Consider the following 19,152-nt stretch of genomic DNA (forward strand, 5'->3'; position numbering starts at 1 on the left):
CATGAAACCACTCATAGATTGTTGGGGTAAATGTGCTTTGCTTTTCTGGCACTTCTGGATTTTAAATTCAAAGTGGGCACCCCCCTCTGACAGCAGTGATAGCAGTTATCCTTAGCATATTGCTCTATAAGCACGCACTCTTCTTTAAGCTCAAAAACCTATGTTATTTTAAATGATGAACATAAAACAAATATGAGATCAGGAGTAAGTAGGTATGCACAGTACTGGAACTCCAAAGCTGAAGAATAGTGTACATCTCCAAACCCAAGGAGAAACAATGAACAAACAGTGCAAATCAGATATATCAATAACGCAAATGGTTCTCAATAAATATTTGAAAAAAAACATTGAGTGGTTAGCAAAATTAACACTCACAAATATATATACAATCACAGAGACAATTTAAATTCAACAATTATCACTAGAAGTTCAAAAGTAAACAATGAATGTAAGTAAAGTGTTGTTGTGACTGCTGTCGAGCAAGATGTAGGCTAAGGCTGACTAGCGAGGTAGAGCGGTCTGTAAATACATTTCAGATCCCATGGAGACATTTCTCAAATGTAATACCCAAAGTTTTATGCATAAGCCATTATGTCTTTACAGTGGCTAGTGCCTGAGATGTTTCAATTCTAAAGTCCAATAAATCGGTGAACCTTCCGGAGGAGCTGGTAAAATGGGTCACACCTTGTTTTAGGGTTCATAATTCGGATTTCAGTGCTGTGAGATACCAACACAAAAGGATAGCCATTAGTGCTAATAGTCTTATAAATGGAGGGGGGAACATTAACCCCCTCCAACAAACTCAGAGGTGGCAAAAAGTAATAATCAAATTAGCTCTAGGTAGATGTTGTAGATTTCTCCTCAAATCAACACAGGTAGACTGCCAAATCCTTAAAATGGATATGAACCTGTGAACACACCAAATGTGGTGTTTGAGAACTCTAAGATGATAGTCTAAATCATAATGCAATAGATACTGACTCCTGACTCTCTCTCTCTCTCTCTCTCGCCCTCTCTCTACCTCTCTTACTCACTCTCTCTGTCTCACTCCATGTTTTTGGCTCTTTCTAGTTGGGGGACAGTCGCATAGTTAGGTTTGCGTTTGCTAGAGCCGCTCCCACCATTGCTGAGCGTTGTGCGAGCAGAGGGGGACAAACACACATTTTAAGGTGGCTGTGTTATTTTGCAAAAGCAGCAGTTAAAAAAAGGAAAGTATACAAATATGCTACCATAGTGAACTGGCTCTTTTTAAAATGTTATAATGCTCATTTCAAATGTTCACTTGCAATTTATAGTGTTACCATTATAATAAAGTTACACTTGTCTTAATGAGCAAAGCACATCATCAAAACCTAGAATAACCATACAGAGTATTTTATGATAGAAGGTTATCATTCCAAGACGGACAGTCTGCTACCCTCCTATTGTACCTCTGAGAAAACGACCAAATAGCATCAGTGAGGGTTATTATCCATTTTGAAAAAAATAAAAGAGCATTTTGAGAACATAGGTTTCACCACAGATCCTTATATTCGAGAAATATGTCTGTGATAAAATGGCTGCATGCTTGAATCACTAACTATGTAATGCACACTGGGCTAAGTGATCATTTCATTTTTTACAGCTCTTGCCCTAACATTAAAATATGTGTAACATTCAAGCATATATACGGTTTCGGACAGCTTTCAAACTTGGAGGTGAGGATAACATAGCTGCAACGTCAGTTACCCCCCTGGCATCCAAGGGCCATCTGAAGATAATGTTTAATTTCCTGTTTAGCCAGTTATCAGGGTAAGAATAGCTCCTGCGTACTTATCTCCCAATGCACAGGCATCCTGCGTGCAATATATATACACATTACCTGTGAGTTGTGTGGGTGTGTGCAGAGACTCTCCTGAGCATGCAGATGAAACCATAATGGGTTATTTCAATTGCCTGGCCCACCACATCACTCTCCTTTCTCCCCATGCCCCAGAACTCTGGTTAGCAAACATGGAAGTAAGAAAGATACTGGTGTGAAGCAAGGTCTGAAGGGGATGCAATGCACTCTCTATGATACACCCTTTGAACCTCAATGGGCCTCATTCCGAGTATGGCGGTAAGGGATAGCGGCCACCGGTAACGAGACCGGTGGCGGTAATCCCTTACCGCCATACTCCGAGTTCCCTTTGCGCCCTCGCCCTTAACGCCTGCTTTGAGCAGGTGTTAAAGTCGAGGGCGCAAAGGGGCCTCCAAGCCAATAACGGTGACCGTAATGAACGGTCACCGTTATTTGCATCTTCCCCATTCCCATTGAGCCCTATGGGGGCTCATTTGGGAATGGGGAAGAGCCTTGGTGAATGGGGAATTACCGCCCCGCCAACCTTGGAATGGGGCGGTAATTCCGCCATCCACCAAGGCGCTGCCGGTCCGGGTACGGCGTCAACCAAGGCGTTAATAGCGCCATTGGTTAGCGCCGTACTCGGAATGAGGCCCAATGTGTTTTTCCTCCTGCGCCCCTGTGACCGCCAAGGCAGAGTAATCAGTGATCTTTCTCCTGGCAAGAGCTAAAGAGGTTGCTTTTTCCAGGACATTTTTGTTCCACCAAAAATGAATGTCATTAATTCCTGCCTTTAATTGTCCAGCCATCAGTAGCTAAATGTTTTCAGCCAGGTCAGCAATCCTTTGAAATTTGTTTCTTGCAGACCTTCAGATCAATTTCTGATTAACTGCTATTTAGACACCAATTGGAAACCTAACCATTCAAATGGAGGTTTGTATAAATCATCGTTCTCATTTCCAACCATTGCCCTTTGTTCATTTGCCAAGACCCCGGAGCCTCTTGCAATAAGGTCACCTTATAAACGTCAGAGACAACAGAATGTAAGATAATCAAATCAGCACCATGCTAAGTAGACAGGCACCTCAAGTATCACACTAGCGCCACAAAAGAACCAAAGTTAGACGAAAATGTTCAGAATTATATCATGCAGCGTTTAGATCGCACTGTCTGTTGAGTTTTCTGTACATTTCTTCCTGAGACATTTCTTTCTTTGTTTGTGTCCTCTGCCACTTTGACCCAAATCAGCCAAGACACATGGCTGATCACTGATCAGGGCTCACCTTCCCAGTAGACTTGACTCCTTTCCAGATGCAGAAATAGCAGATTGTCCATGCCAGGAGAAGGCACAGGGCCAGCTTCCACTGGAGGGTGCCCAGGTTCCCGATGCCATCGGATATGTGTAGCACTTGCCGTCTATTGGGAAACAGGGAGGAAGGGTGGAACACATATTCAGGCGCATTCACATTGTCATTACGCAAGAATCTTTGAAAAATGTAAAAAGTCATTATAGCGTAATATCTTACGGAGCCACCATATGCCACCCTGACATGTAAAGTGATTTGACTCACACCATGTGTTTCTTGCAGCCACTATTGAATGCATTATTGTTGGGGCACTGATTACTTGTTCCACTCTACAAGGTTACACATTAAGGTTGGAATGGGAATAGGAATTCTTCTTCTTTGATTTAATCATCATGTCCAGAATGGACTATGTGAAGGTTCTTGCCATTGACCTCCTTTTATTAAGAAGCACGTCAGCATTCAGAATGCAACCGCAGGAGTGATCCTTACATGCACGGGCCCAACCCATGGTCAAGACTGCACCAGCGTTATTCAAAGGCTGTTTGATCCGCCTGCTCCCAATTAGCTGGCATCCCGGGATTCTCATGCCAAGGCCTAGGAGGCTGCAACTTTGCAACGCAAGCCTCAATGCGCTGGAACTCCTCCACACTACACCTCTGCCATGAGGATCCCTGCACCATCTTGATAGGAAACCTCAAGGCACATCTGTTGAGTCTTGCCCGGTGAGCTCTTTCCCTGGGGATCTACAGGACATCCCTCCAATTACCTTTCAGTGGCCCTTCTGTTTTCCTCCTAGCCCCTCCTTGTCTGTGCTCCTGTTCTGTGAGCCCCCATGTAGTGGCCTTTCATGCATAAGCATGTTACACGTGAAGCTTAGCACATACCTATAGTATGATTGCTCACTCCTTTGATGTGAAATGTTACTTTGTTCGACCATTTGAACTTTAAGATGCATTTAAAAAAATTAACCCACTTAACATAATAAATTGTTGATTTCTCAAGTTATTTCGGATTAAACAATCCATAAAATGTTACAATAATTCACAGAGTACGTAGCCGAAAATTCCATAACTTAAAGAAATCACATGCTTACAGTTTCATATTTTACAGAATATCCAAATAGGTTAATAAAGTGTTGCTGTATCCATCTAAAGTCGCCAAGGCAAAGCATCCAGTCAGAACAAAAAATAAAAACATCTAATGTATACCCCCTGATTATTATCACAGGGGTTGCAACAAACCAAAACAACATGAGTGGGAATATTGGGCCCAGACCATCATGAAACCCTGCAAGATCAAAAAATGCATTTCATATAAATCACACCCCTGACCACCCATCCCACCATTGTAGATCTTGGTAGCCAGGGGGGCAGCTTGCAAAGGTAAAAGTCACCTTCTCCTCTGCTGAGCACATGAAACAACAAAAGTGCTGGTCTAACATGTCTCAGTACAGTCTCCCTTAATATTCCCAATACATAGGGCCTCATTACACGGATGGTGGTTAGGGTTTACCGGTACCGGTAAGGGTACCATTGCCGGTATACCCTTACCGCCTTACTATGAGGTCCCTTTGTGGGACCCTACCTTAACGGCTGGTTTTACCGTTGTACCATAATTACCGCCTTCCCCATTCCCATTGAGCCCTATGGGGGCAAAAAGGGGAATGGGGAAGTGCCATGGTGAATGGGGAATTACCACCCCCACACACCTTGGAATAGGGCGGTAATTCCGCCATTCACCATGGCGGACTCGGTAAAATACCGGCGGCAACCATGGCGCTTTACCGCCGTCCGTGTAATGAGGCCCATAGTGTTTCCTGATATAGAAATAGAAAGAGCAAAGCAATATGAGATGAGCCAATACCTCCCTCTCACTACAGATGCAGCATGAATCAGGTGCTGTCGGGTTCTGCAGCCATTTGCAGGTCACTGCTGTGAGAGGGAGGACATTAAGCCGGGCCTTTGTTAAATAATTCTATGATGGAAAATTGTAACCACAGTAAGATATCCTGCCACACCCCCAAATGGGGAAAGGGGCAAATAAAGCCTGAGTTGAGATTACCACATATTTATATCTTCTCTAGTGTGTGCAAAATGTGCATGAGTTTAGTTTTTAAGCATGTGCTTGGGAAAATTGGCAATACTTTCAGGTTTATCAAAGCAAGCGCCCATACCCACTTCCTGCAATCACTTGTAAATATAAGCAAGCCGACTATTTTATGTCAGCTTCCCAGCAACGTCAAATTTCGGATTAGCATTTTCATTTATTCTCCAGTCGGATTGGTGTAACGGATAAAAGAACGGTGAGATAAATTGGTGCGGTTTCCAGGTGTGTTACATATACTAATGTGGAGGGAGGAACAGCTAAAAGGCGTGCAAGAAAAAGGGTCTCTGGCTTCTTTCACTTACCTAGATTCCGAAATTCCAGAGCTCACTGGCATACGCCCCAGCGGGGATAACCTTACCCCTGTATATTGTTAGCATATGCTCAACAGAGTGATGCTTCAAAGTCTTCCCACATCTAAACAGACTGCCAACTGTCTCATTTGGACCACCTGTTTATCAAAATGTATATTCCAAGTTAACCGTTGGTTAAATCTAGTCCCTAGGTTTTCAAAATGATCACAGGCCAGTGTCCTTCAGGAACTATTTGTGGAAGCATCCTCTTACTGCTAGAAACACACAGAATAAATGGCTTGGCAATGTTTACTTTTAGGCCACTAGATGTCAGATAGCCAGAATATTTATCAACCAGTAATTGTAATGATTTCAGGGTTCTGGCGCTTCATCAGCATAGCCGGGGACCAGCAACTGTCTATTCCCAGACCATGGTGCCTCCATAGCCTCCAGGCAACATGTGAGTTATGATAAAGTTTAACAATAGGGGGGCAAGCACACAGCCTTACCTGACCCACTGTGGAACCCCAATTAGTTCAATTCACCCCTAGTGCCAAATGAACACATAATAACAATTTAGCGCTACAAGCCGTCAGGTATCTGAGCGCTGCTTATCATTACCCATGGTGTGTGGTGCTCATTTATCGATCTCAGGAGGATGAAAGGCTGAATTTGGCCCTGCCGGGATTTGAACCTGCATCAGCTGCCTCTGCACAGATACCAAAGCAACAGCTCTACTCGCTGTGCTATTTGACCGGCTATGCTGTCGATTCTGCATGTAGGGCCTCCAGCATGCAAATCACAGGTTTTGGAGCCCACATGCCATTAAAGGTTTGCCAAAGGAGTCTCCCGTTCATGAGGTCAAAAGCGGTACTTATTTATTTAGTTATTTATTTATTTTAATTCTTAATAAGGCGCTAGATCACCCGCAGGTCTCAAGGCGCACATAAGACAAACGAAAGACAGAAGTAAAGAGGAAGCAGAATCAATTAACAAAACAGGCGCAACGTCTAGGGCGCCCTAAAGAGAAACGTGTTCAGCTTCTTTTTCAATTCAACAAGAGAAGTGGATAACTTAAGGTCCAAGGGAATAGAGTCCCAGGTGGCTGGGGCCACGACATCAAACATTGTCTTCCCAAATTTGGCTAGGCCAAATCTGGGTTGGCTGAGCTTAGCCTCTTCAAGTGACCTAAGAGTTCATGCATGTAGATATCGCTGAATGCGCTCAGAAAGATAGCTGGGTCCTGAAGAAGGATCTTAAAAGAGATATGGTGCTTAATCGGAAGCCAGTGCAATTTTTGTCTGGCTTCGGTGATGGAGTGCCGTCTGGGAATGCCCAGCACTGCTCTGACCGCACCATTTTGTGTGACCTGTAGGGTAGCCAGGTTGGATTGAGCAGTGCCTGCTAAGAGGCTGTTACGGTAATCTAGCCCTCAAGTTGATTAAAGCCGAGGCTAGGATAGACATGCTATTGACAGAAAGGAAGGGACGCAAGAAACCTGGCTGCTTATTGATCCAACCGCAGGAGACACGGATCTTAGCTACATGAGGCTTCATGGTGAGCTCGGAATCATTCGTGACACAGAGCGTTTTAACACTCTGAGCCACAGGAATAGAAGTTGTAATTGCTTTGTTCCAATGAAATTGCTGAGCGAGTTTCTCAAAATTCAAGAAAATATTCCCAAAGTGTTCTCTATCCCTATAGGGTTGTAGAACACCATGCAGGAGGATTGGTCTTTGTTGGCTAACAGTTAGTGGGCCTCATTACAACTCAGGCGGTAAGGGGTTTACGGCAGCGTTAACAGCGCCGACCCTTACCGCCTGATTACGAGGTCCCCTAGCGCCATGGCGCATTAGCAGGTGTTAAAATCCATGGCGCTAAGGGTGGCGTAATTAACGCCTTCCCCACTCCCATTATGCCCTATGGGGCAAAAATGGGAATGGGGAAGGGTAAATGGGGATTGGGGACTTACCGCCCCGCCTAGGTCGGAATGGGGCGGTAAGTCCGCCAACCACCATGGCGTAAACGTAGTTTACGCCATGGTGGTAAAGTCACGGCCCAGGCGGTAACTTACCGCCTGGGTCGTAATGAGGCCCAGTGTATCTAATCATTCTTGATCCCTGTGTTGGCCTGCATTTGATGTGCCACTAGGCGTTCAAGTAGGGCCTCATTGTATTCATTTCGATTGATATTGGGGGAAACTAAAGGTCTTGGAAATCTCCTCCTCCTCCACTGGTGCTAGAAAGAACAGGCAAGGGGGATTTGGGTTCTCTTTTGAGGGGACCTCTTCCTCAAATTCTTTAGGGAAACTACCTTCTTTCTGTGGTAACTCTGGCTTCTCCAGGCTATCAGCTTTTTCTTTAACTGGGTCCTCGGCAGGAGAGGAAGTTTGAATAGTTCCCAAGGGAGCTGCAACAGGGGGTCCTTTTAGGCTAGGCTTTATGCCTAGGGAGCCTATTGGCTGTAACTCTCTATGGGTTTTACTACCAAGTTCAACCTTGAGTTTAGACTGATGCAATAATCATGAAGTCGTAACTCATTCACGAGAGCTGTTCCCTTGTAGAGCAGTCATTGTTGGTAAATGGGAATCTGGATTCTTTCCAAAATTAACCCTTTTATAGCAGAGATTTGGTCCCCTTAAGAAACGTGTAAACGGATATCTTCCCCCTTCAACTCTTTAATTGTTATAAGCGTAGACTTATTTCAAGGGACACTGAGAATGGTTGAAGAGTCTTGATTATGGGTATCTTTGGGTCCTCCACTGTTTATCCGGTGGATCAGAATCCCACTTTTGACACCATATATAAGGTTGTGGAAAAAGGAGACTGACACACAGGTGGCATGATTGTTGCTAAAGATTTTTATTCATGAGAAAATAAAGGAAAAACCCTATCTGACCCTATTCCTAAGAAGGGTTTCCATTCCTCAACTCAATTTGTATTTTGTTTCTTTGTATTGCGCACCTTGCCCCGGGGCATTTGGGCGCATGTTTTGTGGACAGTTACAGGTTACATGATACAGGTATATATATACATTGTGCAATTTACAGGTTATATTTTACAGTTTCAGCATATATCATTCACACAAATTAACAAGATAATATGACTTAGTGAAAAGAGTAGGAGCTGGAGGGTTAAAGTGAGGAGGTGGCCTGGGCATCCCTTTCATGTAGCCATTGTTTGGTTTTGTGTTTGAAGGAGTGAAGATGTTGAACAGTTCTGAGGGTGTTGGGTAGGGAGTTCCAGAGCTTAGCTGCAAGGACTGGGAAGCTCGAACCTCTTGCAGTGTGAAGCTCAAAGCTAGGGATAGTAAGGGTGTGAGCTTGGGCAGATCTCAAGAGACTGGATGCTGTATGTTGTGTGAAGCACGAAGATAGGTATGCAGGTGCTGCATTGTTCTGGGCCTTGTGAGTAAGAACTAGAGCTTTGAGGGATATGCGATGGGCAATGGGGAGCCATTGCAAGTTACGTCTGGTGTGGGCGATGTGGGATAGCCTGGGAATGTTAAGAGCTGCCCGAATGGCATTGTTCTGTGTGACCGAAGTTTATCGAGGTTCCTTTGACTTGTCCCTAGGTAGAGGGCGTCGCAATAATCGATTTTGGACATGATGAGGGTTCTGGCGAGGGTCAGGCAGTTGCCCGTTGTCAGAAAGGGACGGCATGCTGTGATCAGTTTGCAAGTGTAGGCTGACGCTGAGACTACAGAATTGATTTGTCTATTGAGACATATGGTAGAGTCTAGGTAGATTCCGAGTGTTTTTGTGATGTTAGAAACTTTGATATCGTTACCGTCGATAGAGAAGGATTTGTATTTGGGGTCAAGTTTGGCGAGTTTGAAGTGGGAGCCTAGGATGAGTAACTCCGTTTTTTCATCATTAAGGCAGAGCCCGTGATGTGCCATCCAGGCCTGGATGACAGTGTAGACTGCGTTGAGAGCTCTTGCATCAGTTACATAGTCGGCAGTGATATGGATGAGTATCTGGATGTCGTCCGCATAATTAGTGTAGGAGACACCCAGATGGTCAAGTATATCAAAGAGCGGTTTAGCAAACACGTTGTAGAGAGTGGGAGACACACAGGAGCCTTGTGGGACACCACACGGGACATGTGCTGGATCAGCTGCGGCTGAGGTTGAGAAGACCCCCATGGTTCTGTTTGCAAGGAATGAGCTGATCCATGATGTAGCTGCGTCAAAGAAATGGGCAGCAGTCTTAAGGTGGTGGCAAAGGATTTGATGATCGAATAAATCGAAGGCTGCTGAGAGGCCAAGGAGGAGCAGGAGCGCCTGTTTGCCCTTGTCTTTCACGTCCTCGATTTGGGTTTTCAAATCAATCAGGGCTGTTTCAGTGCCGTGTCTGGGGCGGAAGCCGGACTGCCTAAGCCCCAGTAGATTGTTGGTCTCAAGGTAGTCCTGTATTTGGAGATAGGCCGCTCGGTCAAGGATTTTCAGAAGGTAAGGCACAGTGGTGATGGGCCTATAGTTGGAAGGGTTGCTAGGATCAAGATTAGGCTTTTTGATTAACGGGATGACCCACGCATCCTTGAGATTGTCAGGTACAACGCCCGATGAGTAGGAGGCATTGATGAGAGAGGTGATGAATGGGGCGAGATCATGTGCAGTTTCCTGTATGATCGGTGCCAGGCAAGCGTCACCTTGGCAATAGGAGGGCTTGAGCTTCAGGATCATTTTTTTGACCTCATTGATAGTGAGGGGTGTGAAGCTAAAGGGTTTGAAGGAATGTTTAGGTGGGGTGTGTTTGTAGGTAGGGGGTTGCCCGAAGAGTCAGACAGGTGGCTTTTTTTGGTATTGATTTTGGCTTGGAGCATGGCAATTTTGTCTAACAGCGCCTTATGAATGTTAGTGCACCACTCCGTATCTGGGGTGCATGTATCCAGTGGGGCAACAGGAGACTCAAGTTCCCTGAGGATCTTGAATAGTTTCTTGGTGTTAGATTGTGCTTGTGAGATCCTTTTGTTGTAAACTTCTTTTTTTGCGGCCAGTATGGCTTCTTTGTAGGTAAGGGAGGCTGAGGTGAGGTTATTTTTGTTGACTAGGGAAGGAGAGGATTTCCAGTGAGCCTCGGCTTGTCTCTTTTCTTTACGCAGGTCACGTAGGTGTGGGGTGAACCAAGAAATACGGTGGGAGCGCGGGTTTTGCTTGCGCAGTTTGAGGAGGGCAACGGTATTAAGAGCATTTAACATACCGCAGTTGTAAGTGTCTACTAGGACAGTAGGATCCAGGCAAGTGGAAGACGTTGTGTTCAGTAGAGGGAGGATTAGGGGGAGTAGCTTCTCGGCTGTGATATCCTTCGTATTGCGAGTGAGAGTGGGGGGCCAAGTTTGGTTTATCTATGGGTGGGCTGGAGTTGATGGAGAATAGTATTATGTGGTGATCGGACCAGGCGCATGGGGAGACAGATGTTACGTTAAGCGCACAGTTCATGTCTGAGACCCAATCAAGGGTGCGGCCCTTGATGTGGGTGGGTTCTTTAATGTGTTGGGTAAGGCCAAAGTCGGCAAGTACACTTGCAAGGTCTGTGGTTTTGGCATAATTCGTGTCTAGATAGCCTAGATTAATGTCGCCAAGTAGAATGATTTGGGATTAGGCTTGGCATTTGCGGCTAGAATAATGAGATGTCCTCTACAAAGGAGGATGTGGGGTCAGGGGGCCTGTAGATAAGGTGCACTGTGGCGGTGTGATTCGGAGAGATGGGCAGTTTGATCGAGAGTAGTTCCGCAGAGGGCACCGCAGGCTGTTGACCGCTCTAAGATTGAGCGAGCTCTTAAATATAAATGCTAACCCTCCTCCCTTGGTTTGATTGGTGTCCCTGTCGCACCTGAGGATTGTGTAACCATCGGGGATGTCCAACGTCAGGGTGGGGCCCAAAGCCCTATGCAGCCACGTTTCTGTGATCACGAGAAAGTCAAGGTTTTCCGTGGCAATGAGATGGGCAATATCGAGAGCGTGAGCAGGAATGGAACAGGCATTGATGAGCACACCTTTAAGTTTAGAGGTATTGTTGGCGTTATGGGCATGAAGGGTCATGTCAGTTTTAGGTGTCGCAGAGGTTGTGAATTTGTTGTCGCTAAGGTTAGGGCTTTGTCAATGGGGATGTTGTTCAATTGGTAGGACTAGTGATGACATCTGGAGGCTAGTCTTTGGTTTCTGACTGATATAGTACAAGGATGACTAGGGAGATTGAATGAGGGTTTTCCGGACGTCTAACTTGGGTAGGTTGTCAGGCGTGGCTGTATTGTTGAATGTAGTATATTGTGAGTGAGGTAGAAGGCGTAAGCGCAGGCCGAGCCTGGAATTTCTGGTAGGTGTAGGGCATGGCTGATTAGGTGTGGGTTTGGTGGTGAAGTGTGAGAGCCAGAGTGCCGGCGCGTTTGGGTAGGGGTTAGTCATGTGGAGAACGAGAGGCAGTGTAAGCTGTGTGGGTGAGAAGCCAGTTGTGGGTGGGGGCAGGATGATGTTTGGGATGAGTAGTCGATGATCGGGATGAGAAGTGACTGGGTTAGGGCCTGATGAGTGAGCAATGCACAGCACGTGCGTGGCAAGAAATAAAAATAACTGCTTAGTTCGTGGAACGTGTTGTGCTGTGCTGGCATACGATGATAGGAAGAGTAGGACAGTAACGAAGGCAAAATGCATTTTAGATGCAATGGCGGTGGTGGAGAGATGTTGAGAGATGCAGAGGTAGGCCTGGAGGTGAGCCTAGATCGTGTGACAGTGTGGTCGCCAGTTAGATGGGCTGGCTAGCAGGATACTGATGAGGCATATAGTGGCACCCAGAGGAGGCACATGTGTGGGCTAAACAAAGTACACTTCTAGGAACAGGCACGGCACTAGGGCTAAGCAGAATACACTTCTAACGATAGGCATGGCGCTAGGGCTGAGCAAAGTACACTGCTAAGAACAGGGACAGTGCTAGGGCTGAGCAAAATACACTTCTAACAATAGGCATGGCGCTAGGGCTAAGCAAAGTACACTTCTAAGAACAGGCACAGTGCTAGGGCTGAGCAAAATACACTTTTAACAATGGGCATGGCGCTAGGGCTAAGCAAAGTACACTTCTAAGAACAGGCACAGTGCTAGGGCTGATCAAAATACACTTCTAACAATAGGCATGGCGCTAGGGCTAAGCAAATACCCTTCTAAAGCGCTAGTGCAACAGACATAGGGTGGCAGCTAGAGGAGGCACAGAAAGGAATGTGCAAGGTGCATTGAAGTCCTCAGGCAGGATCATTTGCATGCGTGAGCAAGGGGGATAGCTTAGATGACTCAGTGTATGGTAGCCTAGAGGAGTATAGGTTAAACTATTTAGGCAAAAACATGCATGCGTTTGGTCAGGTTAGGTCAACGTAGCAACAGCGACGCCAGGGACTGTTGGTGTGTCCGGCAGCATGAACGTGGGAGTGAGCATATGACCACCGTATGAGGACTGTAAGTACATACAAGTAGAGCTATGCATCAGAGATACACCAGAAAGATAGTATATGGGTGAACTGGTAACTGAATAAGGCTAGCGAATGTTCCAATAGAGTACCTTTACATTGGTGTAGTAGCAGTGTGTCCGAGCAGGGGTCCGGGCTGACGGCTGAGGAGGCTGAGACAGGCTCGAGACAGGGGTTGAGTGCCTTTGTGTCTCAGCCTTTGTGTCGAGGGCCGGCTCTCACCTGCTGGCTCTAATTGGCTGCAGAAAAGGCGGGCAGCAACCAATCGGGTGCCGCAATGCTGATGCTCGGCACTCAGGAAGCTGAGGAAGATCAGGATCGTCGGCGGACAGCCATCTTAGCATGGAGTTGCCTCCTTGGCTGCATCAGGCATGGCAGTCGATGCAGAGGGTCAAATACAGGTGCTGGATGGGCAGATGCCCAAAACTCGAACCTAGGTAGGGCAATAAAGTAAAATGCACGGCGATTCTGTGATTCTCAGGGTATGCACACAACTATGAGTGCATGATGAAAAGAGGGGCCATCCGGCTTACCTCACAGCAGGATGATGCCTGGCCCAGCTGCTAGTCTGCTCCTGCAGTACTAGGGTGAGGAGCTCCAGCTCCTTCGAAGGTCGCAGGTGAGAATGACCGGAACAGGCTCGAGACAGGGCTTGAGTGCCTTTGTGTCTCAGCTTTCATGTCGAGGGCCGGCTCTCGCCTGCCGGTTCTAATTGGCTGCAGAAAAGGCAGGCAGCAACCAATCCTAAGGATGTGTCATAATGTCCATAACAAAAAGTCCACCGTCCTGTGTCAAAACCTATTTGCTTTCCTTACATTTCTAATTAAACGAAACAGTTGGTGAGTCTTCTTAATGCAAAAGAATGGTTCCCTTCTTACGTAGAATGGACTACCATGGCAGTAATCTGGAGGGACTGTTTCCTGAGCGTGTGGCTCCCTTCCACAGGTTGCAGTCCCTTTGAAATGTAACACACAACGTTCCAGATTGAAAGTCTCAGTTCACAAATAAAACCATTTTCAACTTCAACATGGCAAGAGAATTACCCCCTTCCCTTGGACCTTCTCAGGCTTCTCACAATGTTCACAAACACCAGAGAGCATGACTCCCTTCCAGTGGCCTTTCTCAGGCTAATGATAATGTTCACAAACACCAGGCGGGGTGACTCCCTTGCTCTGACTTGTACCAACTTGGTTCACTAGCCTGCCTGCCAAGTATGGTCTTGTTTTCACAACGTTCACAATGCCAGAGGGAATGACTCCCTTCCCCTGATCCTTCTCAGGTTACTCACAGTGCCAATGAAATGACTCCCTTACCCTGGCTCTTCTCAAGTTTTCACAGTGTTCACAATAGCAGGGGGTATGACTCTCTTTGCGTGGCCTTTCTAAGGTTCTCAACCAACTTGGTTCACTAACCAACCAAGTAGGGTCAGCCCTTAAGGGTCTGTTATGTTCTTGGCAGGTTTTTACCTGTAATTGTTAAGCCCAGTGTCCATCCTCAACTGGGACGAGGACAATGTCTCTGGTCGTCCCCTTTCGGTCCTATGTCTAATGTCGGGGACATTGCTCAGGCCACTCATTAGGAACTCCCTTTCTGTGTTCCTACCACTGTTCCATTTCACTTGGAGGCTCCTTTCCCACACCCTTACTTGAGGTTTCTCATGTCTGGCATTCTCCTGTGTATGCCACAGCATTGCGGGGTTCCTCACAGCCTTCCCGGTTGCCTGTGTACCTTCTGGTTCCGGTCTTTCCCGGCTGTTGATTTCCGCTCCGGCTTTCCTCAGCATCTGTTGTCTTCTCTTTCTCTGCGGTATCTATGCCGTAACTGGTCCCTCACAGTTGTCGGGTCCTCTCTTGACCGTGCGGTCCGTCTGTCTCGCAAAACTGGACTCCTGCTTCTCCAGCCTCCAGATAGGTCCCTTTGACTCAGAACTGCTTGGGACGCCATTCCCGCTTCACTAGCGTCCCGATTGGAACTTCTCCTTCTCTGGTTGTCGAGTTGCAGCCTTGCTGGTGGAGCCTCCAGGGAGGGACTGACACTTCAGTCCTTCTTCCCTTTTTATGTTCCACTGTCTTACAGATTGTCTGTGTCGACTAGAATGCTGATCTTGGTTCTGCAGGGTATTCTTTATCACTCTGTGCCTCTTCTTCATTTCAGTATTGATGTTCTCATCCTCAGCTGGGTTATTTGTACTCTTCTTCATCCCAGTTTCCACATATGACTCACATAGGTAGTCCCGACTCTTCCTCATCTCAATACATTTTAGAGAAGCCAAATCATCTACCCTACAAAAGTACATGGAAGTGTATGGGATTATGGGACCCTGTATAGGGTAGGAGCATGAGGGCAATGGGAATATGTTTTGGGCAGACCACGTTCTTCCCGGGGAGTCGTCCCTAGTCCCACAGGGGGATCCCTCCCCGTGAGATCCAGCCACTGACAACCACCCCCAGGGGGACTATCAGTTAGCGGCCTCGCCTCCTTGGCCTCATGGGAAGGGGCTCCTCCTAGTGGAGAAGGGACGACATCCAAAGATTTGTCACACCACCCTATTAAGCAGGGTGGTCTTTCCATTGACTTTCCATCATAGCAACCTTCCATTTGCCTCCCTTAGCAAGTGTTAGGCACGAGTATGACTCGTCTTGATCACCTTTCCTTCCCAGCATCATAAAAGGGAGAGAGGGTTGTGATCACATTCATGCCTCCTATGAACCTCAAAGGCATGAATACAATCCTGCCACTCCATAGGTATCAGAACATAGTCAACTATGCGCCCAAACCTCTCCTTATCAAAGGTGAAATGCCTGGCCATTTCAGAGCCATAACTACCATTTAGAGTACGGCAGCCAGTTTCCAAAAGAATGTCCCACAGAACGGGTCCGCCAAAAGCTGCTTATTCACAAGTAATGCCCTATCCTCTCATTATCAGCAACCAGATCGTCACCCGTATCTAGTCAGAGATTAATCCCCTCTCCCCGCTCATTGTCGGGAAGAGTTGCCGCAAATTCACATCCATGATATGATGCGTGTGGTCATTTAACATAAATCTTTTTATCCACAGACCCCTTCCCAGTTGTATTGTTATAAAAATTGACTATTCCAAGGTGCTTATTTCCCCTGGTCTTCAATATCAAAGAATGAATATTGGCATCGGACACATCAAATTGTTTAACTATCCAATCCAAATTTAAAGGAATATGGCCTATGGAGCTACTCCTTAGTGCTGGAACACAAACTGTGGGATGTTTGAACCCACTCATTCAAGCCCTGCTACATCATTGTGCATTACTGGCAGTGGAAACATCATAATGGCCGCCGGAAAGCATGCTGCTCGCCAGAAATCATCCAAAAATGCACAGTAAAAATCTGAAAAATAGCACAGCACAGGAGGTCAATGCCTTAAACCACCATTGGGCTACACACCCAGTAGCCTGAAACCATTTGGGAATAGCAATACTGATTGCCAAAAGCAACCCAGAGCTGTTGGGAATTCATTTTCTTGATGTCAAAAAGTGCTAAAATCATGGCTCACTAAAACCACTAAAAAGGTCCCACCTCCTTGTTGGGGGGTCAACATCATTCTCCCGCAAGAATCTACATGAATCTGAGGTCCACAGAAGTGTATCTATATTTGAGCAAAGTATATTTTGAGGATTGCTTACTGGTAAGACAGCTGTCAAAAATAGGTGCAGTACCGGTGCTTGCCACTGACCGGCGCTGGTGATCTAAATTCCGACAGGAGACCTGTATTCAAACTGGCTGTCCATGGGAAGCCTTCACACCTAGTCTTCTCAGCAACAGTACAGGAAGTCACATGGTCCTGTTGATTAAGAGGGAGGAGATTTTCCCTGCAGCCTGGAGAAAGGAACAATAGACTCTTTCAATTGAATAGAATAATCTGATTTGGGTGTGCCTGAACAACACTGCTCTGGGGGAAGGCAAGACATGTGATCTCTGAGTCAGAGCCAAACTTTTAGGGGCAGAGACAAACCATTGTGGATTCAGAGAGCCCGGCAGATGTATGTTTTATTAAATTGTTTATATAATATTGTATCAAGCTGATGAAAATGTACAATTTGGGGATTCTTAATATGAAAAATGCACCCCATTTTGAGACTAAGTTGGATGCCGTGGGATGCTCTGAGACCAAACCCTGGATTTATTAATATGGTAGACACTGTGTTTATACTAGAAAAATGCAAACTTACAGTAATATGCGCAGAGAGGGTGTGTACCTCTGTGTAAGGTTTGGTGCGAACCCAATATTGTGAAACCCACGAAAAATTGCAAATAAGTTGTCATTTCTGAACCCAAGCTCTTAGAAAGAGCAGGGTTGAACAGAAACCTGCCTTAAATTAATTTGTGATGTGTACATGTAATTCCAACAACTTGTGTATCTGGGAAGAATGTTTGGTTATGAAAAATTGTTTTCTAAGTAAATACAAGGGGGAGTGTTCTTTCCTTCAGCCATAAAGATGATACCTGATGACTCATTCTGACTCACTACTCCCTTCTCCAGTCAGAGGACAGTAAATCCTTTAATCTATCAGGATCCTCAGAGGGTTGGGCATGGAAAGTCAGCCTTCCCTCCCACTTTCAAAAAGACATAAAAATAACCATTGAGACCCAGATAGGGACATTCATTTTTCACTCTTCAATCGATTTCTTGCGCAGCACTTTGCCAAAAGACTCCAGATCCAGACAAAGACTCCAGAGACTCCAGATTCCAGATAGATCCAGAGACCAGACTCTAGAACCCAGATCTAGAACCTTAAGCAGGGGCCAAACCCAAAATCTGAACTCTTTTCAGGGGCCCCAGAATCCAGCAACCTAACTAAACTATTCAACAGCTGGGTGAGCTGTTTTGCTTCTGGCTAGAACTCTATGCCAGAACCAGACCCAGAAAGCAGAGCTGTATCCAGAACCCGTCACACCCAGACCAGACCGCTGTGCAGTGCCGATAGCAGACCAGAGAGTGCGCTGTGAGCAGAACCAGTGCCTGACCGTCCGGTGGCGACGGTGCAGTCCCAGGCCCATTCCAGTCCAAAACTAGGAGTGAGTATCCAGTCTAAGAACTGTACAAGACCAATCTCTTAGTCTAAAATAATCTTATTTAAACCATTTCAACCTGACCAGACTTGCATAGAAATTGTGTGTCCATTCTGTGGTTTCAAATCTGTAAAAGCGTCATCTGTCATTCTGAAAGATTTACTTTATTTTTGAAAATCTACCTCCACAAAAACGTCCGTATCTTTTGAACCGCACGTCCTAGAAGCGAGATTTAACTGTCAATTTAAAGCTAAGATCCTCAGCTTTCCAAACCTAAAACGACCTTCCAACTCCTTATAGTTCTTCCGTAATCGCAGTTTACGCACTCGGAAAAAGTGCCGCGAATTGCAAATTGGCTCAATTTCACCACTTCTAAAAATAGTTGCTTTTTTGTTGCAACTGCTGAATTTCGTTTCAACCTGATAATCACTCCTGAATCATTGCTAGTGTTGACCTGTACCAATTCCAATTAACTATCACCTACCCTGAATCTCCTTTAGTGAATTAAAATCATTGTTAGCATAATTTTCACTTAATTGCAATCACATTTAAAAGTATTTTTGCCTGTTTAAAAGCATACCGGTTTTCTCTAAGCTTGCTGGGGGAACTGGAATTTGAACTGCATTTGATTGTATTCCTGAAAACTGTGTGCTCTCCTTTCCATCTCTTTATATTGCCTAAGGGGGGGAGTGAGTTGTCACAAGGGAAAAAGTGACCATATTATCTCTTGTTGAAACCATATCAAGTTGATTTCTGTGCTGCTTTCTTTCCCATCTTGCATTTCCTTGAAACCATACAAGTAGTCTCTGCTACCTTATTCTTTCTATACCAACTCCTCATTGATTAAAGAGAGTGTGCTCTTGTAATATTACCCATTGTTGATCACTATTTATTCATAAAAGTGTGATATATATATATATATATATATATATATATATATATATATATATATATATATATATATAGTTTAATTTTTCCAATAAACCTTTAATTTGCAAAACAAACCTACTTCTTGGCTCAATGAGGTCAGGGGGATTCAAGGAGAAGGGCGTTATATAAGGGTTCATCATCCAGATTTAAGAACTTGACGTCAAAATATAAAAAATAAGGGCTTCCATTGGGCATCC

At 45.5% G+C, this 19,152-nt stretch overlaps 1 protein-coding gene across 2 annotated transcripts in view; it reads right to left on the reverse strand.

The window, feature by feature from the left end:
* LOC138513606 (sodium- and chloride-dependent GABA transporter 2-like) overlaps positions 1-19,152 on the reverse strand; it is a 771,005-nt gene that overhangs the window by 380,230 nt on the left and 371,623 nt on the right. For both annotated transcript variants that reach the window (XM_069628589.1, XM_069628590.1), the window contains exon 6: positions 3,103-3,235. In XM_069628589.1, the coding sequence (XP_069484690.1) occupies positions 3,103-3,235 (133 nt within the window). The remainder of the gene's footprint in view (positions 1-3,102; positions 3,236-19,152) is intronic.

The sequence above is a fragment of the Ambystoma mexicanum genome, chromosome 12 (assembly GCF_040938575.1).
Source record: "Ambystoma mexicanum isolate Mex_15411 chromosome 12, UKY_AmexF1_1, whole genome shotgun sequence".
NCBI lineage: Eukaryota > Metazoa > Chordata > Amphibia > Caudata > Ambystomatidae > Ambystoma > Ambystoma mexicanum.